Raw genomic sequence first — 27780 nt, forward strand, 5'->3', positions numbered from 1 at the left:
GCATGCCCTACCTCCTTGGGTCATGGCCCCAGAAAAGAAGTAGAGGCAGGCCTTCAGATTCTGGGGTCTTCAGATGTGCTGGGGTTACATCTCTTCTTCCACCTTTCTGATTTCCTCCTTGACACCAACTGTCCATACCCAGCACATTCTGAGTACAAAACTATTTGGAGGATTGTCCACTTTTATGATGACGATGATAAAGTTTGACACAACTTCGCAGATACACTTTACTTATCTTACAGTTGGTGACATGAACTTCAGACACAAATACATTTTCAGCTCCTTTTTTAAACTTGCAGTTTCCCTGTGTTGGTGAGTTGGGGTAAAAGCTCCCCGAATTTTTTTGTTTCCAGCACTTATCTTTGGCCCTAGTACCCTTTTGCTTTTGCAGCGTCACCTCCTTGCCCATAGTGGGCACGAAGAATGACGGTGGGGCTAGGGTTGAGACAACAGTGGGAAGGGCTCGGGTCCTCTCCAGGAAACACCAGGAAGAACACCAAGTAGGACAGGGCCTGCAAGCCAGGGTAACTGAGGAAGCCTGAGTAAAGCCAGTCAGACAGGTCGAGACAAGAGTCCTAGCTACTTAGCAAGTAGAAGGAAATGGGTCTGGGGGAAACACGCTTAATAGGTGAAAACCAGAGCTCGCTATATAAGCACCCTCAATCTTGCTCATCGCCCCTTTAGACTCCGCCCCAAGCCGGGAGCATGCGTAAACCCGGCCGAGGTGCCCAGTGGAAACTTAATTCCCAGAAGCCTTTGCGCTCCAGGGTTTCCTAAAGACCCGGTTTGGACGGATCCTTCTCTGCAACACTCAGCTCAGAAGGCTGGAGTAGGGGAACCCAATTCTCCTATGGGGCGTGGCTTCGTTTCATGGGGCGGGACCCTAGGTAGAGGGTGGGGCGGTAGGTGGCCTTGCGCGCATGCTGAGTGGGTAAGTGAGCAGAGTCCTCAAGGGAAGGGTGGGCTCATTCCTTTCTCTGGCCACAGCTATCAGAGTTGCTCAGCATCATGCCAAGTTCCCAAGAAACGCCTCCCCTCTACACCTCAGCACCTGACCCCTCCTCTAACATTGTCTTGCTGAAAGAGCTCTGAAGTGGGCCACAGAACTGTAAAGTATGGCCCAGTTTTGGCTCACCAGGAACACTGCTCCACTCGTCAAATTGTACAGAAAGGGGCTGTAACCTGAAGGAAATCTGGACTTTGCAGGGTCAGGGATAGGACTCAGTGTTGGTCACAGGTATGGTGGCCATAGAGGGTAGAGAATGGCATTCTGAACATGTAAACACCTGGTCATCAGTGTGTCCTTAGTTTCTTTTCCTCACTGAGGGCTCACCCCCGCCCCCCGAGGCAAAGGTGTAGCCCAGGTTGAAGAGGACCAGGTAGTAGTAGGAGGAGGATGATGAAAGGAATGGGGCCTCTGCTGGGTGGGGTCAGTTTAGTACATAACTGTGAGACATAGAAGCACGTGCTGACCTGATGAGGTTCAAGAAAGGGCTACCCCACCCTAGGCAGGTGAGTGTGCGCAGTGGGCCCTCCACCCTGGACTGCCAGCCTCTCCAGGTATTTCCAACTCTCCACCTCCAGTCCGTGAACCTTCTGAGCCTCCTGTGACTGCCCCAGCTCCCTCTGTCCACTCGTCTGGTATCCATTTAACCCCTTGTCCCTTTTGCTGTCCTACTCCCTCTTTGATGAATCTTGTGCAGTGTGGATACGTCAGTGAACTGGAAAACTCCCGGCGTTCGCACAGGGGGTGTGTCGGGGTTTGGAGTGAAAGGACCCTGCCCTTTCAGAGCTCGAAAGGTAGCTGAGACCCAAATGGGACGCTGGAACCCCTGCTCCGGCATTGTGAGGCTCGAAATGAGGGAGTAAAATGGGAAGGTTTCCCTTACAAAATTCGGCGGAGGGTTTGGTCCCTCGAGGGGTCAGCCAAGAGGAAAGGGAATGTTGGCTGCTCGGGGATTCTGACCAGCCGGTAGCTAGCTGGGAGGTCGACACTGGGAGCCGACGCCAGGCCAGACGTGGATCGAGGGGCGGCTAGGAGACTGGCCCCGCCCCGTGGACCCCGCGCGGGTCCCCAGACGGGGGGTGGCGCTGCGGGCACGGGCGGGCGCCGCGCGCACTGCGGTCCCCGCGCCTCCGCCGCAGAACGCGCCACGCTCCGCACGCACCTGCCGCCGCCGCTGCTGTCGCCGCCACCGCGCCGAGCCTTGCGTCCAGCACCAGCGCTCGAGCCTCTGGGTGCTGCTTGGGCCTGCCATCACCCGAGGTCTCCCCTGGAGCCGCGGGAGCTATCGGAGCCACTAGAGCAGGAGAGCCAAGGTGTGAGCGCTGCATCCGGGCCTGCCTTTGAGACAACCTCTGCTGCGGCGGCGGCGCAGCCGGGGAACGCCAGGCTGGGGCAGGTGAGCCGGGTGGAGGGTGGGGGTGAGGGGGAGGGGCGGGGGGCCAGACACATCATCCCTTTTCATTTTCATAGAGACAGTTCTCAGGACAGTGAGTCTGCCCTCGGAGAGTATACTGGGGAGGGGGTTGCGTTCAGAGTCCCGTGGAGACTTGGATGTCAGGGTCAGAGGTCGGGCACCCTGTCCTTTGTGGGCGAGGGCGAGAGTGAGGTGGGCCCCGTGCTGCCCTCACGTTATCTCTCACCCGCAGCTCGGGCCTGGTGCAGGCCTCTCCATTGCTGTTGCCGCGGAGCCTGCAGCCCAGGTCCTCCGGCAGCCAGGGATCAGGCTAGCTGCCTTCCCTGGGCGCCCTGTCCTGGAGCCATGGGGCCCACCTAGCCCCTGCCTGCCAAGATGTCCCGGCCCAGGGACTACTGACCTCTGCTACAGGAGGAGGCCCCTCCACGCCCCCTTGCCAGCCTCAGCAGACAGAGACCCTGGGTGAGCCCCACAGCCCAAAACAGCCTCCCATACCCCCTTGTCCCCGCCTGCTTCCCCCTCCCCCTCCTCTTCCTCCTCCTCTTCGGACTGAACCAGATAAGCCATTGTGGCCACTGGGAGGAGGGCTGCCCTCCAAGCTGTCACCGGCTGCCCCTTGCAGTCCACGGAGTAACCGTGGTCCTCATCAGGCCTGGCAGGACCAGGATGCAGCCCCTTCTCTTCCCCCTCGGCCCCACCCAACACCCCCACCTGTGCCAACATCGAGTCTGACTGTAGAGGGCCGGATGCCAGCTGACCCGGGGCCTGAGGTGGGCAGTGGATGGCCAGGCCTCCTCATGTCCTGCCTGAAAGGCCCCCATGTCATCCTCAAAATGGAGGCCATGAAGATTGTCCATCCTGAAAAGTTCCCTGAGCTCCCGGCGGCCACCCCCTGCTTCCCACCTGCACCCAGGCCCACTCCCACTCTGGCACCCAAGCGTGCTTGGCCCTCCGACACAGAGATCATTGTCAACCAGGCATGTGGGGGGGACATGCCTACCTTGGAAGGAGCATCCCACACTCCACCCTTGCCAAGGCGGCCCCGAAAAGGCAGTTCTGAGTTGGGTTTCCCCCGGGTGGCACCAGTGGATGAGGTCATTGTAAATCAGTATGTGATTCGACCTGGCCCAACAGCCTCTGCACCTTCATCCTCTGGGCCAGTGATAGCAGGTGAGCCCCTGGAATGCCCTACCTGTGGGCACACATACAATGTTACTCAACGGCGGCCCCGTGTGCTGTCTTGCCTGCACTCTGTGTGTGAGCAGTGCCTGCAGATTCTTTATGAGTCTTGCCCTAAGTACAAGTTCATCTCCTGTCCCACCTGCCACCGTGAGACTGTGCTCTTCACTGACTATGGCCTGGCTGCACTGGCTGTCAACACATCCATCCTGAGCCGCTTGCCACCTGAAGCCCTGACTGCCCCATCCGGTGGCCAGTGGGGAGGTGAATCTGAAGGCAGCTGCTACCAGACCTTCCGGCAGTACTGTGGGGCTGCATGCACCTGCCATGTGCGGAACCCACTTTCTGCCTGCTCCATCATGTAGTGTCACCTGCCCACTACTGCCTGCAGGCCCTTGCTCGCCGCTTCTTCAGGGAACTGGCTTTGTCCTGTTGCCTGCTGACCCTTTCTTGCCCACTGTGGCTTCTGGCCCTACCCTGCGTGGCATTGTCGCTGCAGCCAACTTTGCCATTAAAACTCTTTGCCAAAGTTTGCACTTGTTCACTGATTGAAGCTAACTCCCGTGGGCTAAGCTATGGGTTCCCAAGGCTATAATCCAAACATGGTCTAACCAGGAGCTGCCAGAGGGCGGCCCAGCTGCATTCAAGGTTGGCCTGTTCTGCTTGTTGAAGGCCAAGCTGGGTCATGTGTGCTGCTCAGGAGGTCTACTGGTGCAGAGGACGGCTAGTGTGTAGTACATAGGGATGTGACCCAGCTAGGCAGACAGAACTTTGAGCTGTGTGTGGTGAAGCTCGCTGGGAGTCTCAGCACCCTGGAAGCTAGGGCAGGATTGTGAAGTCAGCATGGGTTGCACAGAAAGATCCTGCTGCCCCCTGCTCTCCCCCCAAAAGTACCTTTCCTCTGGCCAAGAATATGGAAATGGCCTTTGGACAGCATATATAGTAGAGGCTTACGCTGGCTAAGATCAAGGACCCAGCAGTCTTCCAAATGGCACTGGTCTGCGTATGACTGAACATACCGTAAAGGGTTGTGGGGAGAGTGCCTGGATGGCAGAGGTCGAGATGGAATGAGGATGGCTGTGGTAATGATGGCATCAGTAACGACCGTTTATTGAGAGCCTAGGCTTCTTATACAGCACTCACGTTACCCCTGCATCGAGTCACCAATGAACTATGAGCTTACATTTGTCTCCACCTCCCAGTGAGGGTTCCAGGTCCTAACTGCAGAGTCAATTAGGACCAGAACTGGGCCTTGGGCATTTGGAGGCCTCAGGGTCTGTCTGTGCAGTGCAGGCCTCTCTTGGTAGCTACTGTGGCTGCTGCTGTTGCCTTCAGGGACACACACCAGCTTCTGTCTGGAGTAGGCGAGTCTCTGCAGCAGTTGCCTTCTCCTATAAACAGATCTTGGTATAAACAGAGTCACTGCTAGAATCATACATTTGTGTCCACCCTCACCAGCTGGACCTCGAGCTGGCGGTATAGCCCAGCTCCTGCCTGTGGCCAGTCAAGTGCCTGTCCATGGCAAGCACGTAGGGTTCTTTTCCCAGCTCTTCCTGCCAGGCCAAGCTCCTTCAGAGGCTGTCCTTGTGTCCTTGGCTTTAGCCAGTATCACGGGTGTACAAGCACTCTGACTGGCTCAGGCTCTTAGGCATCTGTCTCTCGTCTTGGTATTGGTGATAACAAGTCCGTGCCAGTTACCAGAATCCGAGAATGGACTTCAAAGCTTGGCCAACATCCTGGGCTCTGCTTAGTGGCTGGAACGGTCCAGCAGCACGAGGAGCGCTCCTAGTAACACGAGTGGCATAAAGATGACCACCAGCCCTAGCAGTTCAAGTACCAGCAGGCTCAGCAGCGACAAGCGGCGGGCACAGGGGCCACGTTCCCGCAGCGTCCACAACCAGGTACCTAGGCTGGGAGGGCAGGGCAGAAAGGGGAGACAGCTTCGTCCTCCCACAGGTCCTGCCAAGAAGCGCAGTCGGTAGCGGTGCTCTAAGGAACCCCAGGGCCAAGGGCCAGGATGCAGGGATGTGATGGATGCAGCGGGCCTTGCGCACTGGGGTCCATCAGCTCGAAGCAGTTCCTCCTGCAGCTGACAGATCTCCCACTCTAGCATGGGTGTCTTCTGACGACACAGTGGACAGCACACACGGCCCAGGTCAGCTCTGGGGGTCATGCCTAGCAGCTGGTGCAGGCAGCCCACACACAGGCTGTGGCCACAGTTCAGCATGGTCAGGTGGTGCTCACTAGGCCCGTAAGGCTCAGCACATACGGGACATTCCTCCTCCTCCTGCCCCTCACCTTCCTGTCCCTCCACAGTTGATAAGGCCCAGGCCCCGGATGGGTCTCTGGCCTCCAGTTCAGGTTTACTGTCTGGAGCTCTGGCACCCTGGGAGGCCCCGAGATCATCCTCTTCATCTGCTGGTGGCTGGCACAGTGGGTCCAAGAGCTCAGGACCCGGAGAAGCAAAGAGTGAACTAGGAGACACAGAGCTGGTGTCATTAGGCCCCAGGGTAGAGTCACCAGAGCAGAAGTCAGGATGTGTAGACTGTGACTCCAGGGTTACAGCAGGGATTGTTGCAGGAATGAAGGTTAGTGTGGCCCTCAAAAGCCAGGCAGAGCTTAGTCTCCCATTCAGTGGATCACTAACCTCTATACACCTCTGGCTTGCTGACTCACTGGAAATAAACTTCAATCAGGTCCTCGAAGCATGTCAACTCAACTCCTGGTATCTCAGGCCCAAGAGTGCTGTTGGCTAGGTCTGGTCTCTCTTCCAGAAGTTGAAGGACAAAACAGAGGTTCCTTAGCTCCCAGCTGCCCTCGGACCCGTCTGACTCCTCCAACAAGGTTTCTCTTTTTAGAGGTGGAGGCCCTGCCCATGGGCGGGCCAACACAAACCACACCCCTCCACCCGATCATTCTTCCAGTTCTTTTGGAAAGAATAGTGTGTTCTGGTTCTTGGCTGGGACTTCCAAATAGCTAAACCCTTTCTGTTTGGCTATCAGAGAAGGGTATATGAGCTTGGCTGAGTTGTATGACCATCAGAGAAGGGCACTTGCTTGGCTAAGCTATCAGTTTAAAGACTCTTAAGCACAAAGGGGACAGACACCAAGAGGCAGTCACACATCAAACACCCAGGTGTGTTATGACTCAGGCACAGGTATCAGGCAAGGAGGTACCTGTACACAGCCTGTGCTCAAACCCTGGAAGGGCCTTTGCTCACCACTAGCAGATGCAGATAATCATGTCCAACCCACCACCCTCAAGTCTAGAAGCAAAACCAGAAGTGAGTGGCTACCCAGACAGTTTATTCATGTTTATGGACCTGAACATAGATGGATTTGCCCATTCTCAATGCTCAGACGTGGCCTGAGTTGCACAGGTGGTGTGGGATGAGTGGGAACAGCATGAGATCAGAGCAGTGAAGCCCTCACACAGCTCTATGCCCCTTGGAGGGCTCAGCAGGCCCTTGGAGGGATGGACTTCAATACAGATTTGGGGCAGAGTGAGGGGCTGAGAGAAAACCAGGAGTTCAGGCTGCACTGGGGCTGGGGCTATGTATGGGACATTGGGTTCCACTGAGTTTGGCTATGTGCAGGGACTGTCCTCCTGGTCAGCTGGACCAAAAAAGCTGAACTGTGCTCTGAGGTTAGATGGCAAGAGGTAACAACGGGCCCTCTAGACTCCAGCAGGCCCCCCAGTGCAGCTGTTAGTGTGAATGTGAGCGAGCGAGTGGCTTCTCAGGCCCAGGTCTCAGTCTGGAAGCGCAGAGTCTGCTGAAGCCTGGCAAGGTAGGCTGTGGCATCTGTGGTGGAGAGTCGTCCTTCTTCTTGAAATATGGATATGAGGGCTTCCGAAACACCCGTAGGCATGTTCTTAGCATTGCTGGAGGGGCAGCCTCAGAAAGCTCAGTGATCCTGGAGTCCCAACCTCTTCTATCCCAGTCCCCCAAAGGCTGGTCCACTCCCCTCCATTCCCAAGTTGGCTCACCCTGCTAGGTAGAAGAAAGCACCTTGGCCGTCCAGCAGCTCCCAGACCAGTGGCCCCAGCTCTCGTAGCCGGTGCTGCACATACACCTTCTGTTCCTGCAAGTGTGAGAGGCTAAGTTTTAGCCATCCCAACTCCTGCCCCATCTAACGAATACACTCACCTGCTCCCGGGAGAAAGCTGTAACCAGGGTCAGGCAGCCCTTCTGCTCTAGCTCTTGCCATTCAGTCTCCCAGTAGAAGTCCTGATCCCGGTGGCGGCAGCCGAAGAACAAGATGTTTCCTGGGAAACACAGGGTAGTCCCTGTCTGGATGCAGGAGCTCAGCTAGACCAGTCTCCATGGCCTCACTGCTCTGGAACTCCTGTACGCACCAGTTTGGCCACGGGCCGCTCGCTCTTGAATGGCTGCTCGGAAGGGAGCCACACCAGTTCCAGGCCCCACCATGATAATGGGTGTGTCCGGTGTTTCTGGGAACACTAGGCTCCCAGGCCGTACCCACAGAGGCACCCGGACAGGTCCTGCTGTAGAAGGGAGATGGCATGTAGGAGGTCAAAAGACAATGCTGAGGTGCTCACTGGGGCTTGAGGCCATACTCTCTCCCAACCCCAGAGCTATGGATTACCTTGCCCAGGATTCAGGGATGCTAGCCAGGAGGAGCAGAGGCCATGGCGGGGCTCCTTCAGGCGAGTCTGGTACTTTACCACGGCCACAAGGATCTGTATCCTCCTGGGATGAGCCTACAGAAAGAGTGATAGCTCTAACTCGCTAAAGCACTCCTGCCTGCTACCAACCCCAGGAGGGACAGCCCCTATTTGTAAACATCCTACCCAGTCCCAGCATTCCCAGCCAGCCTTCAGTTCTACTTAGGAGTCCCTCACCAGTTGGGAAGAAGCAATGGAGAAGGCCCGTGGGCGGATCCGAGGGATTAGGTCCAAAAGGTATTCTGGAGGAATAGCACGCGCAGTGTGTGGAAAGTCACATAGCACCTGGATAAATGGAGTCTTACTGTGATGGTGGTGTGCATGCCATAGATCGGTGGCCCATACCCACCTGCCTGCCCACAAGCCCACCTCCAAGATGGTTCTGCGGGGTCGATTACAGTACTCCCAGAGCTCTTCCTGACCTCTGGCAGAGCTGAATTCCAGCAGCTTCTCCCGCTCCAGTGCATGTGGGGAGAGACAAGCCAAGAGTTCAAAGAAGGAACGGCGGGGCACACTGGCAATGTCCAAGTACTGCGACACAAGGTGCCTCACAGTGCAGGGCTGAGGCAGCCCTGGTGGGTAAGGGACACCTGCAGGAATGGCATAGAGGCTTGCTGGGTAGGGTCATTAGGTGGCACCTTGGACCTCAGAGCTAGTGCATCTCCCATACTCACCTGGCTCCCGTGGCTTAAGTGTAAAAAACTGATTGGGGTCCAGGCACAACAGTTGGCAGAACTGCTGGGTGTGGGCCTCTGAGTTAGAGGGCAGGATTAAGACAACATCACCAGCAGCAAAACTGTATGAAAAAGTCACCAGAAATGTGGGGATGGTATGGAGGGACAGATGGGCTGAGGGGATGGAAGGGATGTGTACTGCGGAGGAGGATGAAGGGACTAAGGAGATGGAAGTGGGCTGGAGGTAGAGCTCTTCCAGCTGCTGTGCAGCCTGGTCTTTGGCTTTGGCATACCCTTCTGAAGGCCTACTTACTGCCTACCTTTCCCCTGACCACATCAGCTTCCTAGGAACACATGGACATCCTGCCTGACTGCTTGAGAGCTTTGGCTCCTTACCTGATATTTGAGTCTATAATGTCAAACTCAATCAGCCGAACATCCTGAAAGTGTTGGGGGCCAGTGACCCTCTGGTTGGTGATCACAGGTGCCAGAAAGGGCTGTAACTCTGATGGGGGTGTCTGAGAGGCTGAGCTGGCTATGTTCAGCTCCTCAGCCCCTATGCTGGGGACCTCGTGAAGAAACTGGAAGATGAACTTGGAGGGCAAGCTGTGAAAAGTGGAACTATGAGTTGGGAGGGCTGGGGGATAAGCTTCAAGTCCCTTGATATTCATATACCCAAGGCTCAGACTCACGGGACTCCATGAGGGATCTCAGGAATGCTGAGGGGTACTGGGTACATAACCATTATCTTCTCCCAAAGGTCTCCTACCCAGGGGTCAATGGCAGCATCAGGCCTAGGAAAGAGTACAGGTGTTGGCCTCTGTGGGCCAGAGCCAAGATGGGATGCCGTAGAGGGATGCTGACACCAAGACTTACCCTAGCTCATGCTGGTCATCACCTAGACATGGGGGCAGGAGGGCACTGCCCCCTAGCTGCAGCAGCCTGCGATGTAGCTTCTTGGCCACAAAGTTGAACCTGTGGGTAGAGACAGCAAGGTAGGCCCAGAGTATGAGTGGTAGTGTAGCTAACCTCTTGGTCCAAGCAAAGCAGTACAGGACCTCCCTCAAGGGTCACTTCCTCAGTGGAGCACATTCAGGGGATGAGAGACTGGAGCAACAACTACAACAACACACATTAGGTCCCTTGACCTCAACAAGTTGCCACGTCGAGGACAGTCTCATTTACCTATGAAGTGATGAGGACCATGGCCCTGGCCAGGGCTCCACAGTTACTATTGGAGATGGAGTAGGGGTGGGGTAGACAGCAGATAACCATGTTTTTCTGTAAGATTTACCCTCTTTGGCCTGTAAAAGATTCACTGGTCCTTGGATCAGCTTGTCTGTCTGGGAACCACATCAATAGTTAAATTCTATCCTACCTGCTCTGTGTCCACATAGTGCCAATGAGCAAAAGCATCTAGCAAAGCCACACCACTTCCTGTTTTTTATTGTTTTTGGTTTAGTAAGATACAATCCCACCCTAGACTTTGTGGCAATCTCCCATATTAGCTTTCTGAGTGCTGGGAGTGTGAGTGAGCCACCATACTCAGCTTCCATTTTCTGTTTTTTTGTTTTTAACTGAATTCATTTTACATGAGTACACTGTAGCTGTCCTCAGACACACCAGAAGAGGGCATCAGATCTCATTACAGATGGTTGTGAGTCACCATGTGGTTGCTGGGAATTGAACTCTGGACTCTGGAAGAGCAGTCAGTGCTCTTAACTGCTCTGAGCCCCACTTTTTTTTTTTTTATTATAAACTAATCAAGAACCCTGTCCTGCACCCAACTTTTTAGGGGGCTGGAGTGGCCCTCAATGCTGAATGACACTGGGCCCTGAGAAAAACAGGTCTCAGGTATTAGACAGCTACTTGCATCTTTGAGTGGAAATCCCCAGCCAATGAACAAAGCTAACAGCACTGCTTGTTTAGGGACACAACTGTCCACAAACCCTGACAGTGACAACCACGAGCTTTCCTAACAAGTTACCTGAAGGTATGCTGTCCACCCAGGGATCTTTTCAAGTTGTCAATACTTCAAACTATGTTTGGAACACAGTGAAGAACAGGGACAGATTGGATGTAATTCTGGCTGGTTTGAGCCTTACCATGCCCTGAATTCCATGGTGGTACTCTGCCACCCTGTCCCCTTCCCCAACGGTGGCCTTCTCTGTGCAGAGTCCTTACAACGATTAGTGGGCCACTAGGGAATTTCTGTGGATAAGGTTGATGAGCCAACACAGTGCAGGGCCACATGGTCTATAGTGGATGGGCACCTGGGGTCCCAGCTGTCTGCCACATTTCTTTCTTGACTTTAAAAACTGTTCCCATCTGGCCAGCAAGTCCACCCCCTACTCACTTGGCATATGAGGAATCCCCGAGGCCTAGGACAGCAAAATCCATTTGACAGAGGGAGGTGGACGGCAGGCTCTTTCGGAATATGAACCTCCAGAAGTTCTGTAGCCACAGGAAACTGTGTTAGGACCACAGCTCAGGCCAGTTTTCTGTCTGAGGTCCCAGAAGTGAGAGGATAGTGTGGAAGGAAGACCATTAGAGTCCAGAACTGTACAGCTGGACAATCTGGACAGCTCTCCTTCACATGGTACACAATTACAGACCAGAAACCTACACACAAAGAAAACTTATTCTAACTGAGTGAATATTTCTCATATATGTTGATCTGTAGCTCAATGCCCCATCTACTTACTAGGGCAGCCTGATGCCCTCCTGAGGTATTCTTCCTATTCTGCTCATGGAGAACTCACCACCTGCTCACTCTACTACCGTAGTAAGCCAGCCAGTCCTCACTCAAGTCTTCTGGGTAAAAAAGCAAGACGGGCTGTGCTCTGACCCTCTGAAGGTGTCGACTCCCTGACTCATGCCCTCAAACTCTGGTCTACACTGACCTTTCCAGTTTGCTGACGATAGCTTGTTGCCCTCTGGCCTGTTAGCTGTCAGGCCATGCTACTTACTATCCCAGTAGTTATGCTGTCCTCTGCGGATGCCCCTTTGCGAGCAGGTGGTCACTGTCTCAGGCTGCAGTTTTCTACTTCCACTATGTGCAACTGTTTATTTGCTTGTAGACATGATCTGTGTAGCCCTGGCTGTCCTGGAACTTTTTCTGTAGACCAGGTGGTCTCTGGAGTGCTGTGCCACCATCACCCAGTTGAGTGACACTGTTAATGTCCTTACTAATTGCCTTCCTACCCCTTCCTCATTCTGTCACTGCTCATGTGATCTTTAAGTTCTGTTGACTGTTTTCCTCCACGGTTTAATTTCTGTGTTACACCTGGGAGAACTGCTCAGCTGTATCTCCCAATACTTTGCAGATTCTTTTTCCTGCTTCCCTACCTCTGTCTGTCCTACTTCGGTCCTGGTCTCAGCCCAGGAATGCTGCATCCATACTGAATTCTGGGTTTTATTTGTCTTTGCCTTTCACTAGTCTTCACTCTCACAGACATACTCATTCTTTCTCTATACTATTTGTAGTTAAGAAGCTTCTGGAAAAACTCTGGGACATGCCTGTCATGGTAGATCTCACCAGAAAGGGATAAGCAGAGACCTAGTTATTGGATTTTTTCCCTATAATTCCAATGTGTTTTTAAAGAGGATTAGGGCAAAGTGGCCAAGGCCTTCGTGTCCTGCAGACATGAGTAGCCATACTCCTGTGTTTGAGATGCTGGGTCTGTAGCCTCTTCAAAGGACTTCAGTTCCTGTTGTGATTGAGACAGTGACTACTGACTCCTGCTTCTGTGTGGGCTGTCCACAGACCAGCACACCTCAAACCTGCCTTACCTCTTTGTCCCCTTCTTATTTTTGAGACAGGATTTCACTCTGTAGCCCTGGCTGTCCTGAAACTCACTCTGTAGACCAGGTCAGCCTCAAACTCAGAGGTTCACCTGCCTCTGACTCCAAGTGTGCCACCAATGCCTGACAAGTTGTTTATTTCTGACTCATGTTTTTGGTTGACATTAGCTTGAGGGTGGCTCCAAACTCTTGGTCCTTCAGATTTAGCCTCTGGAGGGCTGAGATTACAGGTGCACATCACCATAACTGGCTGATATAGTTTCTTAACATGTAGGTGAGGGCAGCCTTGAACTCTCTTGATCCTACTTCATCTTCTCTAGAGCTGGATATCAGTGTCTGCTCCCCACAGACCACTCTCCTTAGTAGTCACTACTGATCCTAGAGATGCCTTTCAAGCCTCCCACCCTATCCTTGACCTTGGGAAGGGAACTCCTCCTGTCTGACCCTATCCATGCTAGGTGGCAGGCTTGAAAGATAGGGGTTTTGCTTTCTCAGTTTTATTTTGGGTGCTCCAGCAGTGTCACTTGTGCCAGGACCTTCCTAGTGCTGACAGCTAACTGCAGCTCTTCTAGGCATCTTCTGGCACCTGCCCAAGCTGGTCTCTCATTTCTCAGGTGAAATTACTATGTATCCTGTCTCCTGTTGTGACTCTGTCCCTCATCTTCCAGCTCCCTCTCACTACACATCCTGTTGGCTCTACCTTTTTGGATTCTCTGGAATGTGCCTGGTTTATTCAGCCCTGGGCCACATGCACACCTCCTGTTTATGGCAGCACATTCCCTAACATTATTCTTGCTTCAATGACAGCATCACTGTGCCACTTCCACAGTTCCTAGAGCTTTCATCCTAAGCCCAATGTTTTCCTATAGCTACCCAGGTTTTTTGAATGAACCCCCTTTTCCTTCCCCTTTCCTGTCAGCACAGTTCATGGCTGGGGAATCCTCAACTTTCTGCCCTTCACACAGGTTGCTTCTCGCCATCATCTGCCCTTGCTATTTATTAACTAATTTTGGAGATGGAGTCCCACTATGTAGCCCTGGCTAGCTCCATCTGCTCCTGCCTCCCAACAGCTAGCATTAAAGGCGTGCTCCTTCCTTCCAAAAAGTTGTGCCTGATTTCAGGACCCCCTTCACTCCCTTAACACCTGGCATTTTCTAACACTAAACCCTAACACTAGGTGTTTCCTTGTAATTGACCATTAAATCTGTTGTTTTGGTCATTGAGCTCCATAAAAGAAAAATGTGGCTGCTGTGTCCCAGATGGTGCCAGGAATATATATGCTTTGAAAAAAGAGAGAATTAAAGAAAGTTTTCTTAATGTTACAAAGCTTGAACTTCAACACATGGCCCAGACCAGACTCATGTCAGCCTGGGAAACAAAATGGTCAAAGCTACTGAGTGACTACTAAGAGCTATTTCTGTCCTCAGATCTACACAAAGAATATCTCTCAAAGGCACCTCTCATATTTAATATGCTTTGAAGGGAAGCTATTTCTGTGCACGTTGGGACTCTTACACAGCAATGAAAACTGGACGAGGGTACACATCAGGCCGGCCTTACCTTCATGTTGTCAGGAGGGTCTCCTTGGCCTGTGGTCGCACAAACAAATATCACCAGGGGCTCCCTAATGAGATTCGCCTCAAGGACAAGACACAGGTAGGTGTAAGGTCTCTGGCGGCCCTGATCAGTGCCCTCCCTGCACCGCATGCCACCACCACCTTCACCTAGGGTAACAGAGTAAACGTGTTTGGACAATTATTCCCAGTGACTACCGGGCCTTCTCTTTCTCAGGCCTCAGCCTCGTGCCTCCCTTTTCCCCAAATCCGCTTGGGCCGAAAGGGCCACACTCAAACGTCCTCCGTCCGAGGACGCTTAGTCGGGTGGAGGGTCTCCGCCGTAGCATCCGAGCCTCACCACGCAGTAAGAGTCCAAAGCCTGCACACAGCAACCTAGCCGCCGGCGCCGGGCCTCGCGGCCCAGCCTCTCCGCCTCGTCCTGGGCTGTGCCAGTTTGGCTACCAAAAAGCACCAGGAGCTGTGGAACCTGCATTACTGTACACGCCGGCCAGAACCGAACAACCCACTGACTTCCCCTTTCCGGTGTCAACAGGAAATGACGCATTTCAGCTGCGCCAGCCGCCAGGGGCGGGGATAGCGTCTGTACGTCACGGGCTTCTACAACTAATATCCCGTTCCAGGACCCGGGTTGGGGTCCTGAGGGCCGCAGAGCCCCAGGGCTGGCGTCCGTGCCAAGTTGGGCTGCTTGCTGCTTCGCGTGTGCAGCGGCGGCAGCAGGCGTTCGTCAGGTCTGCGGTCGGAGTCGTCACGGCTCGGTGCCGGGCACCGGCGGCCGGTATTAAACAGGCGCGATGTTATTCTCGCTGCGGGAGCTGGTGCAGTGGCTGGGCTTTGCCACCTTTGAAATATTCGTGCACCTGCTGGCCCTGTTGGTGTTTTCCGTCTTGTTGGCACTGCGAGTGGATGGCCTGGCCCCAGGCCTCTCCTGGTGGAACGTCTTTGTGCCCTTTTTCGCCGCCGACGGGCTCAGCACCTATTTCACCACCATCGTTTCCGTTCGTCTCTTCCAAGATGGGGAGAAGCGACTGGCTGTACTGCGCCTCTTCTGGGTTCTCACCGTCCTTAGCCTCAAGTTTGTCTTTGAGATGCTGCTGTGCCAAAAGCTAGTGGAGCAGACTCGAGAGCTCTGGTTCGGCCTGATCACGTCTCCGGTCTTCATTCTCCTGCAGCTTCTCATGATCCGGGCCTGTCGCGTCAACTAGCCTCCTGCAGTGACTGGAAATGGAGCACTGCGCAGCTGAAGTTCTGGACCTCGCATTCCAGACCCTACTTGGTGCCACACTGTTGGAGCTTTGGTCAGAAATCAGTGTCTGCTTGCGCCCAGTTTAGTATTCAGTTTTCTTTATATCTAAGATCGTTTCCTCGAGCAAAAGTTAAAAGTGAAGCCTCGTTTATTAAAACTTATTTCCAGTTATTCATGCTCTGAATTGCCAGTCAATTCTGAACTTTTCCAACATTTGGAGCTTGCATATAAGTAAAATATCCTGATAGGCTCTGAGTATTTATTTCCCTTTAAACATCAGCTTGTTCACTCAGCAGCACTGACCTCAGCGCACCCCTTCATCTATCCAGGGCAGACTTATTTATACAGTTGATAATGTCTGGAAAACACTAGTCTTCTGTTCATTCCACCTCACATAGAGAGAGCAGACTGGAAAAAGAGCATGAACACTCTGTGTGGGTATCTACCAATTGAGAAAAAAAAAAATTCTGGTCTCAAGACATTGCTTGATTTCCTGGCCCAATAGATTGTAGTTTCACGGACTTTCCCACCACCTTGTGGCAGGTGTCATTAGTACACTTGAGACAGACAGACCTAGATAAGACCATAGACATTCGGGACTGGTGCTCCCGTGCTCATGGAAGTGGGTACATACTTCATAGGAGCTTGTGAACAGCTCAGGTTTATTAGCTTAAGGTCTTAGAGTTTATGTCAGTCATGTGCCAAAGGAGACCATTTGCTGATGGAAAAAATGTTTCCTGAAATTAACAATGTATACTTACGAATCTCAATGTTTACATCAGGTGTATGCTAAGATGCTCCTTGCCTCCTGGACAGGAGTCATAGGGTTGGGGTTATTAGTGCACCATGGCTAACTTTGGGGTTAGACTGTTTTTGGGAAATCCCCATTTCTTGTTGTAGACCGGTAACTTGCACTACTACCTGCCCTGTACTTTGTAGCGTATGTGACACCAGTGCCCAGACTTATTAGTGTGTAACCATTAGTGAGCTCTGATGGCAATGATGCAGAGTTGAGGTGACAAATGATGGTCTGAGGACAGTTTTCACGGTTTTTAAAAATAGAGTGTTGCACAGCAAAGCCTTGCCTAAAATTTGCTTTGTAATCAATGATGACCTTTAACCTCCTGTTTTATGTGATTCTGGACTCAAATCAAGGCATCATATATATTAGACAACCATGACCACTGCTGTTGCTGCTGCTACTGAAACAGGAGCTCACTCTATAGAACAGGCCTCTAATTCATAGAGTTAGAAGTCCTTTTGTGGGATTTAGGCTGTAATGGGAACCCTGATTTTTGCCTCCTAAAAGCTGGGTTTGAAGGCATGGACCACCACATATGGCTTAGGCAAGCATCCTGCCAACTGAACTACATTATGTTTTTTACATTTAAAGACTATTTCTGTGTATATGTGTGTGAATGCAGGTGTATTATATCATGCCACGTATGCAAATTATTTCTGTCAGCCGTATGATATCAGGGAGCAAACTCAGCTTGGGCTGCTTGCAAGTGCCTCTGGGCCATCTCATAAGATCTAAATTTTACATATTTAAAGGATTTAAATCAGGATGCCACACTTTCCTGGAGTGGCTGTAAAAAAAGAAAAGGAACATGTGGATATAACTTTGTTGATTGAGCATTTACCCATAATCTTATTTTGAGAGGGAGTGGAGGTAGGAGGATCAAAATTACATTGTCATCATTGGGAGCATAGCTGGAAGCCAGCCTGGGCTGTGAGTCCCAGCCTGAGAGAGAGAAAGAGGGAGGGGGGACAGGGAGACAGGAGAAAATTTAAAGGAACATCAACAAAAGGTAATAGTTGACAGATCAAATGTGACCTGCTGAATACAGGGTCCTTAGTATGTTTAGCCATTTGAGTGGGATCATTCTTCTGTCTTGTTTTTTGAGACAGAGTTTCTCTGTGCAGTAACAACCCTGCCTGTCCTGGAACTCCTTTGTAGACCAGGCTGGCCTTGAACTCAGAGATCTGCCTGTCTGCCTCTGCCTCCTGAGTGCTGGGATTAAAGGCATACACCACCAGCAGCTGATTAGGTCATTCTTTTACACACACACACACACACGCACACACACACACACACACACACACACACACACACACACGAGAGAGAGAGAGAGAGAGAGAGAGAGAGAGAGAGAGAGAGAGAGAGAGAGAGAGAGAGAGAGAGAGAGAGAGATCTGTGTGCAGCACAGGTGCACTGTGCATAAAGGCCAGAAGGGGGCACTGGATCCCCAGGAGCCAGTTATAGCCGTGCTAGGATCCAAATCTAGGTTCGTTCTCTACAGAGTGGTAGATGCTCTTAACACCTCACCAGTCCCTGGGCCATTTAGTTTAGATGAGGAAGAGACCGTCCTGAGTATGTAAGAAGGTTAGTGGTGTGTCTGGTCCTTACATATTGGTTGTCTGTAACAGCCTTCATTTGTAACAACCAGAAGTTCATTCTGACATTGCCAGGTTTGCTTGTGACAAAACTGTCCTTGTTGAGGATCGCTAGGTTAATAATTTAGTGTGGTTCTTTGCAAAACAGGCATGCTGCTCTGCGCTCCAGCACAGCGGCTTATGCCTCCTCTGCTGGGGATGAATAGTTAGTCATGTCACACACTGAGGAAATGAGTCAAGGGGTGACTTGTCTGGTTTGCTCCCAGCTAGAAAAAAAATGTTTCCAATCCAGGATTGGGATACTTTTTTCCCTCAAAGCAAGATACAAGCTGAACTTTAGAGTGATTTTCCTTGTAACATTTAGATATTTTTTGTGTGTTCCTGTTTTATTTTGGTAATTTAGAACTTGGAATTTTGAATATAAAAGCCATGAGTACTAAAAGTCTCCTTTGAAGAGGTGATTTGAGGGGGCTGAGGCTATAGCTCAGTAGTAAAGTGCTTGCTCAGCATTCAGAAGGCTCTGCATCCAATTCCTGATACTACCAAGGGTAAGTAAGTGACTTGGGAAAGACTTCTGGAAAGCTGAAATTCAGTTTATAATCTCCAGTTTATATTGATGGAGTGGGTTAGCAGGCAAGTTAAAGATCCAGCTAAGGTGTACCAGCTGTAGACTGCCATGCAACCCAGAAGCCTAAAGGCACTACCGCTAGCCTCAGTTTTTGCAGAGACCCACATTCCATGAAGCAAAATCCCAGAAGGCAAGTGGCACCGGGGGCAGCAATACCAGACCTTCAGTGGTTGTGGACTGAATGGTAGATAAAGGAAAAACACCACCGGTCTGTACTGTAGCCCCTAATTTTCTAATGCCTCCAAGCAGTTGTCTTACTGTGTATGCTGGAGAGGGGTGTATATTGTGCACTATGTAGCTCTACCCCAAGAAATTTTTTAAAACTTACTGGCTGTGAGGTTGTGACCCTTCTTCAGTAACTAGCCCCTACCCATTCTTGGAAGTATATATTTCAACAGGAGTTAGTGGGACTTACCCCCCCTCCTTTTTTATGTACTTTTCTGCATGATAGAACTGCCTAAATGTATGAGGCTCCGTTTTTATGTGTAACGTGTGTGTGTGTGTGTGCACGAGGAAAGCAGAAAGAAGGCTGCTTCCTTGGTGCCTCCTACACATAATGAATGCCTGGCAGGACCGTGGGTGGCAAGCTGTGCTTTAGATATTTACACACACAGTAGGTCTGGGACCAACAAAACCAAGATTCTCGAAAACACATTCTTTATGCCCAGGTGGATCTCAGAAGCAGCATTTCTAGGTCCGAAAGGGGACCTTGGCTGCCTGCCCACAGCGGTTCAAGGACTCCAGATTGGAGCGGAGCCTGGGCCTAAAGGTGGAAGGCCTGTGCAGCGTATGTACTTAAGTCAGAACTGTGCCAAGGTCACCTAGGTTGCAAGGGTCCGCTAGGCGACACCTGCTTTAATTACCAGCCCTGTTTTAATTGGGGTCTAAGGCACCGGGTCCAGCGCGCATAGGCGGAAGTGAGGAGCAGCCATTGAGCAGCGCTTCACTGGGAGTGTTCACAGACCTTCACCAATAGGGTCTGGCTCGTAGTCCAATGAGAACGCTAAAGGGGAGGGTTTTCTCCAGTCAACTGGGCCGTAAGCGTTTGCTATAGGTAGGCAGTTCTGCCTTAGGTCCGAGCGCACTTGCCCAATTGGTGGCTACTAAGGGGGGCGTGGCACGGCGCGGTACTGAGGCAAGTAGCTGAGAGTCTGTACGGCGCGGTCGCCGTGCAGTCCGGTCGGCGGCCGCGGGTCCGCAGCATGGCGGGCCTAGGGCGGCTTGACCCGGGGCCGCGGACCGTGATGCCCGCTTGGAAACGGGAGATCCTTGAGAGGAGGCGAGCTAAACTGGCCGCCCTGAGCGGAGGCCAGGGATCTGGAGCGGCGCCGGATGGGCCTAACGAGCGGCTGGTGCTGGCCGAGAGTCTGGGTCCGCTAAGCCAGAACCCGTTCATGCGACTTGAATCGGAGCGGCGGCGCGGGGCGCGGCCGGCTCAGCAGCTGCTGGAGCTATACTGTCGCGTGCCCGGCGTGCGGACCATTCGAGCCGACAACATCCTCATCATCGAGTCAACGCCAGGCTTCCCGCCCGCTGTTCCGCCCGCTGCGGGCATCCGTGCTGCCGAGGTAGTGGTGTACGAGGCGCCACAGCCCGGCCGTGTCAGCCGCCTACTGGAAAAGTTTGACTCACCTGCTGCGCCCCGCCGCCGCGGGAGCCCAGAGCGCTTCCGCCCCGCGCTCCCGCAGCTTCCCGTGGCATCTGCATCTGCTGCCACACGCGCTCCTACCAATCGGTCGTTGGCTCCTGCCCCACCGGTGCACCCCAGCCAGCCCGCACCCCCTACTTCGACTGTCCCCGTTGCCCAGCGCGTGGCTCAGCGCTCTGCCTGTTGCGAGCCGGCTCACCCCGACAGCACTGCTGGCCCCGGGGCCCGGCGCAGCGACTTCCTACAGAAGACCGGCAGCAACTCCTTCACTGTCCACCCCCGGGGCCTGCCCCGCAGTGCGGTCAATCGCTCTCTTTCTAATGGACCCATGACTCAGGAATCCCCTGCCAGCCCTGCCAATGGGTTGTCAGGTTCTCCGCCTGTACCTGGCAAGTGGAAGCCAAAGGTGGAGTCAAAGGAACCCTTCCTCCACCCGCCCCCAACCCCTGGGACCCCAAGTGCCACTCCAGTTGGGCCCCCTGCCTCCCCGGCGCCCAGCCCAGCCAGTGCCACTCCTAGTCAGCGCCAGTGGGTCTCCTCTGCCACCAGCGCCAATGATTCCTTCGAAATAAGGCCATCCTCCAAGCCAGACATGGAAACTATCCCAATTGGGGACCTTCAGGCCAGGGCCCTGGCCAACCTCCGGGTGAACTCCCGCAACTCCTTCGTGTTGATCCCCAAGCGCAAAGCCCCTGGGAACTATCCTTTGGCGGGGAGGCAATTCGAGGAGCCAAAGGGGGAGGTGGGCAGGGCCTCTCAGAGCCAGGGGCTCGGATCCCAGCTGGTGTCTACTGTGGATGGTGCACCTGCCCTAGAAAAGAGTCCCTTGGCTGCTGAGATGCAATTGACAGTTAGGGAGGGGGGCTGCCCCAGGCCAGCCATTACTGACACAGACAAGTCTGTTAGGTGGCAGAGGCCAGCCTCACCACCTCCATTTCTATCAGCCACTGCTGAAGGTGAGCTGGCTGAAGGCTTGGAGGTTCCTGGCTTGGCCAAGAATGGCCAGGAGCCTGTGAGGCCAGGACTTCCCGTCACCTTCATTGATGAAGTAGACTCAGAGGATGAGGCCTTTCAAGAAGCCAAACTGCCCTCATCAGTTGGTGTGCCTTCCCAGTACCACCTGCATGCTGCCAGGCCTGGGCACACCTCAGAGCTCCTGAACCGAGGTAGCAATACTTTCATAGTAGTGCCCAAGAAGAAGCCAGGGACCCTTCAGGAGCCACACTTAAGTCAAACCAATGGGCAGTTCCAGCAAGGGGCAGAGGAACAGCATGCTGATAGCCTCTCTGGACCCCACACTACCCTGGAGAACACCCTAAAGAAACGATACCCCACTGTGCATGAGATCGAGGTGATTGGTGGTTACCTGGCCCTGCAGAAGTCCTGCCTCATCAAGGCTGGCTCCTCAAGAAAAAAGGTAAGTGGTAAGGAGAGGGCTGCTGGCACGGGACGCCTTCACCATAAGTCATGGGAGAGTGGGGCTGTGTGCTTGGGCCAGGGAAAGGGCCTCTGTGAACTGTGTCAGCCCCGGCCTGGGGTTAGTTAGCCTACTGTTTACTTCAGAGATTTGTGAGAAGTAGCCAGGTAGTGCAGAGTTCCAGCATCCCTTTGGAATTGGTAGTTCCAACTAATTGCAGATCTACCTTCAGGAAATAGCCTGGCCTGTTTGTTGGCTCTGGCCTGGCCTTTGATTTGGAGGCAGCTGGCATATTCCTGTGGAGTTTAGCTTGGACAGATATCCAGAGCCTAGATGTAAATGGGAAGGAAGAAGTCCAGTTATTCTTTTGCAGGCCCTCCTCACTTTGAGGTCAGTCTGGGCACACAGGGAATTCTCAGCACCCAGGAAAGTCCAGGAGCCACAGCTCGTCGGGCCTTTGCCTTCTGCAAGCATGGATTGAGCACCCAGGCTTCATGCCAGACATGGTCAACAGGGCCTTGGGCAGAGAAAAATCAAGAATAATCCCCTAGAGGCTCAAATGACGGGGTGAGCCATATTTCCTAGCTAGCTCTGGCCAGTGGCTTGGAACCCTCTGGGCACAAGGAAATCATTCCTCGGATTCTTTCTGATTGCTCCAGGATCTGTGTTTGTCCCCTGGGGCAAATTCCAAGACCTACCCCACATGACTGTTAGTCAACTGGTGCAGGGATGTGTACCTTTCTCTTCTGCTGAGACGGCACCTGCAGTGTCTACACAGCTAGATTTAAGGTTCACCCAGGTTAGAGTTGTGCCCCTACCTATTTCCTTGGGGACCTTTTGTCCTGAGCCATGCCACCTCCTTACTCATTTCCCCTTACATTTTGGTTTTGCTTCCTGTTCCAGTTGGCCTTGCCATCATCTCTCCTTCCAATTCCATCTGCCATGTCAGGCATCCGTGGTGATTTTGATAGGGATTCTGGTGAGGAGACTCAGGGTTGTTAACACTTTTTTCCCCAACATGAGACCATGTCTCCCCCACTCTCACCTTTGCTCTTTACCCTGAGTCCTTTGAGCAGACAGATCCAGGCCTTTCCCCATCTTTCCCCATTTTCCTGACCCTGATGTGTCTGAGGTGGTGTGAGGTGGCCGTCCCCACGCTTGTCCAAGAAGTGGAAGTGAAGGAAGCATCCCTGTAGAGCTGAGTCCAGGGTCCTGTTTCCAAGAGCCTTACTCCTGTCCTGGGATACTTGGCTTCTTGAAACTGAAAAGCTGCTCCTAATAGCCTGGCTCTCCTGTCCCTGTCTAGGACAACTGAGAATCACCCTTGGCTGGGTTAAAGTGAGAAAGGCAGGGATGCTAGGTATGGTTGTTCATGCAGATCTCAAACGCACAAGCAGGGCAAGGCCTAAAGGCTAACAGGGGCTGGGGTGGGACCCTGGCCAGCATCCTCGCTGTCTAGGCCAGACGGAAGGAGTTGGGGGTCCAGATGGATGATGCTTATTATGGCCAAGTGGCCTGGGCAGGGCTTTCTGTAGCAGCACAACCTGCTGGTTGTGCTGTCCTGCCTTTGCATGCACCAGCTGCCCTGCCCAGCAAGACACAGAATACCAGTGGGAGGGGGCAGGGCACAAAGCTGCCCAGCCTTCCGATCAATGTACAGGGTGAGGCCTGCATGTACTTTGTCCTTCCCTGACATTTCTACCTGCAGCCCCCAGGAAAACCCAGGGAACTCCTAAAACCCAAGTAATTGCCCTGACACAGACTCCTGTTTCTTCCTGTGGGAGTAGGTGGTCCCAGAGGACCTTGGGGCTACTGGACTTTGGTTTCCCTCCCAACCATGACTGGGAGCCGAAGGCAGTGCTGGTGGTTTTCTAGGGTATGACTGAGGGATTACCCTTCACTGGGATGCCAGTTTGGCAGAGGGTACATGACTTCAGAGGGACTCAGCCCTGCTTTGGCTAGTTGGGGTTGCCTCTGATGGCCAGTGTCTCTGAGAGACAGCCTGGCAGAAACATTTCCACTTAGGTTATCTGTTGGGAGGAAGAGACCCAGTCTGTGCCCCTCTTCCCTGGGGTAGGATGTTGCAGCTTCCCAGCCCCCACTGTTTTCTTGGTAAGAGGAGTGTCCTTTCACCTCTCCCTCCCTTATTGGGAGCACCAGTGGCTCCCACCTGTCTGGCTGCTACTTCCTCTTTCCCACCTCCTGTTCCTGTGCCACACCCTAGCGTTAGTGTCCTCAGGGCTCAGCCCTCCACCCTCACTTCTGTGACCTAGTTATGGCCCTCAGCCTGGCTCCCATCTAAAGGCGAGTCTGTCCTTTCGGCTCTTTCCAGTACTGTCATCTTTCTCCAGTCTGCACCTGCCTGTCCTAGTTGAAGCCGGCCTGAATGTCCTCTCACCTTGTTTTGCTTTTGATTCAGTCTCTCTCACCCAACTCTTCTCATGGGTGACCGCTTGATGATCTTTCTGGAGCCTGGAACCCCAGAGAGAGACTGGACCCTTATTCAGGAAACCTCACTGGTACAGGGTGTGCCCTGGGGGGTAGCAGCTGTGGCTATCACAGTTGGGTAGCTCTGATCTATTGTCCTGTTACCCTTGGGAACTTTGGCTGGGGGCCAGATAGGGGATGGGAGCGAGGCTGTGTGCAAGGGAGTGGGGGCAGGGTTTGGCTAAACTTCACCTCCAGCCGGGCCAGTTGAGCAGTTTCCCTGCTTTAGAGTCCCAGGGTGGACACCTTTTGGTAACCCAAGCTGGGTGTGTATGGGTAGGGCAGGTTGAGGGAGAACAAAAGGGCCCTGTAAAAGCTGGAAGGTTCTGCCACCCAGAGCCCTGTGAAAGCCCAGAGGTTCCATCACCTGCCTGCCATATTAGATGTGCTGGGTAAAGTCCCCCAGATACTGGTGACCAGATATGTTCAGTGACAATCCTTGTCTGGACCTTCCCCACATGCCCTGGTGGCTCCACCCATAGTAGGCTATTATAAGCATGAGTTACAGGTGACCTACTGACCTGTGCTGGAAGGGGGAAGGAGACCTATGAAAACTGGTCTGCCAGAGGAAACAAGGGAGATAGTGGGGGTTGGGGGGCTGGGCCCCAGCTGAAACAGGCAGGCTTATGAGCTGCTTCCCCACCCCCAGCCTGGCCAGGCTGTGCCAGGCACTATACCCACATGTGTCTATCCCTTCAGCCTCCCTGCTGGGAACTGGTCATGCAGACTAATGAGGGTGTGCTAATCTAGCTGGGTCCTGGCAGCTGGTCCTGCATTGTCAGTAGTAAGGGATAGGCCTCCATCCAGGGGCCACTTTGTTATAGAAGGCTACAGGAATGTTAGACTCTATACTATCTTGGGCTCCTCCTAGGGTACTTACTTATCTCAGAAGGCTAGTCAGGAAGGCCAGGTGACATCATCCCTCAGCTTCCACCTAAGTTGTCTCCAGTGTGATCTCATTTTCAAGGACTAGATAGACCTTGAGGCCAGACAAGGGTACAGCATGTCTTCCTATGACAAGAGTGAACATCTTTGTTTTGCCTGACCCAGAGGCAAATCCCCATTTGCCTGTTAGTGTGTGCAGATGGCCAAGTAGGGAGGGCCTGGGAGAGCAGACATCTCCAGCAGGCTGAGAAGGCAGGAGCTCTAATTCCTGTGTTTTTTCCCCCCTGGTCCTGGGTTAGGGTATCTTCCAATGGGCAGAGGGCTCAGGGGTATTAACAGTCATGTGGGCAAGGGTGGCCACTGATTGAGAGGGACAGGAGGCAGGGTCCTGGCTCATAGTCTAGGCATCCTGCTTTTGTGGGCCCTTAGTACATTCTGTGGCCTGTGCCAGGGTCATTTTGCTGCCTCAGGACAGGCTCAACCCTCCTGCCAGGCTAGTCTTCCATCCTGTTGGGCCTCTGGCTCCTTCTGGAGGAAGAGGGGAACCTGAGCTGGCAGTTGGTGTCCTGTGCTTAGGAGTTTAATATTTCGAGCCCAGCAAGACTGCCTCAGGCAACTGCTCATGTTCATTACCAACTCACTAGGCTGAGCTCAGCTGAGAGGACTAGGGGACCTCAGCAGTCATCGACTGTAGAGATGGGGCTCCCAGCCCAGGTAGCAGACAGGAGGATCATGACAGAGGGTTGCCCACAGCCTTTTGTCCCTTAGAACCAGGCCAGTGAGGCTACAGTAGGGTAGGAGTTGGGATCACTGATGTTATTGCTGGTCCCCTAGTCTCTATAGAAGGTGGGACTCCCAACTAGCCTGAAAAATAGGTGGTACCTAGCACTAACAACCCAACCAAAGCAGGCCCCTGACAGTGATGGTTGGTGCTAAGATTCTTTCCTGCACAGATACCCAGAATATGGAATTTGTTTTAGGAGCTGCTGCAGGCAGAGGGTGGGACAGTTGGAACCTGTAACTCTTGGTAGAAGCATCTTCTCTCCGTTTAGCATCTCTGCTTACCTGGGTGGTAGGGTCCCTGTTGACATGGCTCTTACTCCTAGATGAAGATCTCCTTCAATGATAAGAGCCTGCATACAACATTTGAGTACCCTTCGGAGAGCTCTCTGGCACAGGAAGAGGCGGCAGAGGAAGAGGAGGAGGAGGAGGAGGAGGGAGAGGAAGATGAAGAGGATGAAGTGGGGCCTGACTCAGAGAAACCCTTCACAGTTTTCTTGCCCCGGGCCACATTTGTAAGCAGTGTGGTACCTGAGAGCAGTTCAGGTAATCAATCATATCTGTTGGGATGGGCAGCCTGGGAGTGGAACCTGGACCACACTTGCAGGTATCCATGCCTTTGTCTTTGTTTCACAGGTCTGTCCAGCTACACTCCAAAGCATTCCATGGCCTTCAGCAAGTGGCAGGAGCAGACACTGGTGCAGGCTCCAACTGAGGTGGAGCTCCCACCAAAGGAGGTCATGGTAAGCCAGGGTGGAGGGTGCTGGGTGAACACCCAGACCACCAAAGGAGGCTGATTGGCTTGGGGAAGGGTTGATGGCTGAATTAAGCCTTAGTGGCTATATTCTATTCTTTCTCTCAGCTCACACCTGCCAGTCAGAATGATCTCTCGGACTTCCGCAGCGAGCCAGCCCTCTATTTCTGACCCCTGCAACTGTCAGGATGGCCAAGACTTAGCCCCAGGTGTGGAGGTCCTGGAAGCCAGTCAATACCCAGGAGCTCCGACTGCATTCTGTGCCCCTTCCACCTGGCTCTCCTTGCCTTCTTTCTCTGTTGTCTCTTTCTGCCTTTAGGGCCAGATCTGAATCTCACACCAAGGAAGAACAGGTGGGAATTGCCTGTGACACAGGCTGACATCTGTCCATATTGTCTCATGTGTGATGAGGTAGAAGCCTGAACAGATCTTGTCCAGGGTGTTATCAGACATTTCAACCCCTACCTTTTGGGGAGTGGCCACTGTCAGGAGTGAAAGGCCACCCTAGCTATTTGTTCTTTGCTGAAATCCAAGCTCCTGCCCTCAGCCTATGATTCTGCTGTGGTGGAACTCAGCTACTCTTCATCAAAGATGGCAGGGTGGGTTTTTTTTCCTTTCTCCCGATATTGGACTCAATAAACAGCACTGTAACAAGGCCGCTTTTGCCTTCTTTACACAGCCCTCAGTCTGAGAACAAGGTGGAGGCCTAATTTGGGCAAAAGGTGACCTCAGTCTGGTATTGTCACACTTTGAGCTCTTGCTGGTCTGGCTCTTGCTTTGTTCTCTCCCCACTGCAAGCCTGCTGTTTTCTCACTCAGATCTAGTACCATGGGAAGTGGACCTAATCTCTGGGCTCTGCAACTCCATGACCCAGGGGCCTTGATACCAGATGAAAGGAAGGTGGGTGTGATTGACAGGACTCAGCACAGGGCCAGAAGCCAAGTGAGATAGCTAGTGGTGCCCCACACAGGAATGGGGCTAAATGAAAATTTGGAGGTCTTTTTCTCATGTTTGATTTGGATACCTACTGTTCTATAAGCCTGTAACAAGGCTTATAGAGTTCCCAAAAGTCTAGCAAGTTGCAGAGCTGCCTGCTTGGAGGCCTTGGCAGCAAGTGCAGAGATAGGGCCATCTACAGGCATTAAATGTCTCTCCTTTTCCTGTCACCTAAGAGCAAATATACTGCTCGACTAGGCTCAAG

The 27780-nt window shown here is 52.9% G+C and overlaps 4 protein-coding genes across 7 annotated transcripts; 3 read left to right on the forward strand and 1 right to left on the reverse strand.

The window, feature by feature from the left end:
- The first annotated feature begins 1852 nt into the window (after positions 1–1852).
- RNF208 (ring finger protein 208) lies at positions 1853–4131 on the forward strand. The gene is made up of 2 exons (XM_080928025.1): positions 1853–2402; positions 2653–4131. The coding sequence occupies exon 2, from the start codon at positions 3167–3169 to the stop codon at positions 3962–3964; it is 798 nt and encodes a 265-aa protein (XP_080784151.1). The 5' UTR covers positions 1853–2402; positions 2653–3166; the 3' UTR covers positions 3965–4131.
- Positions 4132–6023: 1892 nt separating this feature from the next.
- On the reverse strand, positions 6024–14833 carry NDOR1 (NADPH dependent diflavin oxidoreductase 1). Of its 3 annotated transcripts, XR_013975290.1 has the most exons (15): positions 14678–14833; positions 14324–14401; positions 11316–11413; positions 9836–9934; positions 9652–9753; positions 9356–9565; positions 8960–9081; positions 8655–8875; positions 8463–8570; positions 8207–8321; positions 7956–8105; positions 7747–7865; positions 7587–7681; positions 6247–6366; positions 6024–6073 (listed from the first exon to the last, which is right to left on the reverse strand). XR_013975290.1 is itself a non-coding variant. In XM_080927006.1 (14 exons), exons 1-14 carry the CDS (start codon positions 14810–14812, stop codon positions 6330–6332), a joined length of 1689 nt encoding a protein of 562 aa, XP_080783132.1. In that variant the 5' UTR covers positions 14813–14833; the 3' UTR covers positions 6152–6329. The 3 variants fall into 3 exon arrangements, 2 of the variants coding, with proteins under 2 accessions (XP_080783132.1, XP_080783131.1); XM_080927006.1 differs by lacking the exon at positions 6024–6073 and having other exon boundaries at positions 6152–6366; XM_080927005.1 differs by lacking the exon at positions 6024–6073 and having other exon boundaries at positions 6152–7481.
- Positions 14834–14935: 102 nt separating this feature from the next.
- On the forward strand, positions 14936–15845 carry TMEM203 (transmembrane protein 203). The gene has a single exon (XM_080928155.1). It carries the CDS (start codon positions 15132–15134, stop codon positions 15540–15542), a length of 411 nt encoding a protein of 136 aa, XP_080784281.1. The 5' UTR covers positions 14936–15131; the 3' UTR covers positions 15543–15845.
- A 3948-nt stretch (positions 15846–19793) lies between these two features.
- TPRN (taperin) lies at positions 19794–26986 on the forward strand. 2 transcript variants are annotated; one of them, XM_080927025.1, is made up of 4 exons: positions 19803–21673; positions 26152–26371; positions 26462–26568; positions 26688–26986. In XM_080927025.1, exons 1-4 carry the CDS (start codon positions 19811–19813, stop codon positions 26748–26750), a joined length of 2253 nt encoding a protein of 750 aa, XP_080783151.1. In that variant the 5' UTR covers positions 19803–19810; the 3' UTR covers positions 26751–26986. The 2 variants fall into 2 exon arrangements, with proteins under 2 accessions (XP_080783152.1, XP_080783151.1); XM_080927026.1 differs by having other exon boundaries at positions 19794–21673; positions 26152–26568.
- Positions 26987–27780: the final 794 nt, after the last annotated feature.

The sequence above is a fragment of the Micromys minutus genome, assembly GCF_963924665.1.
Source record: "Micromys minutus genome assembly, chromosome: 13".
In the NCBI taxonomy this organism is placed as follows: Eukaryota; Metazoa; Chordata; class Mammalia; order Rodentia; family Muridae; genus Micromys; species Micromys minutus.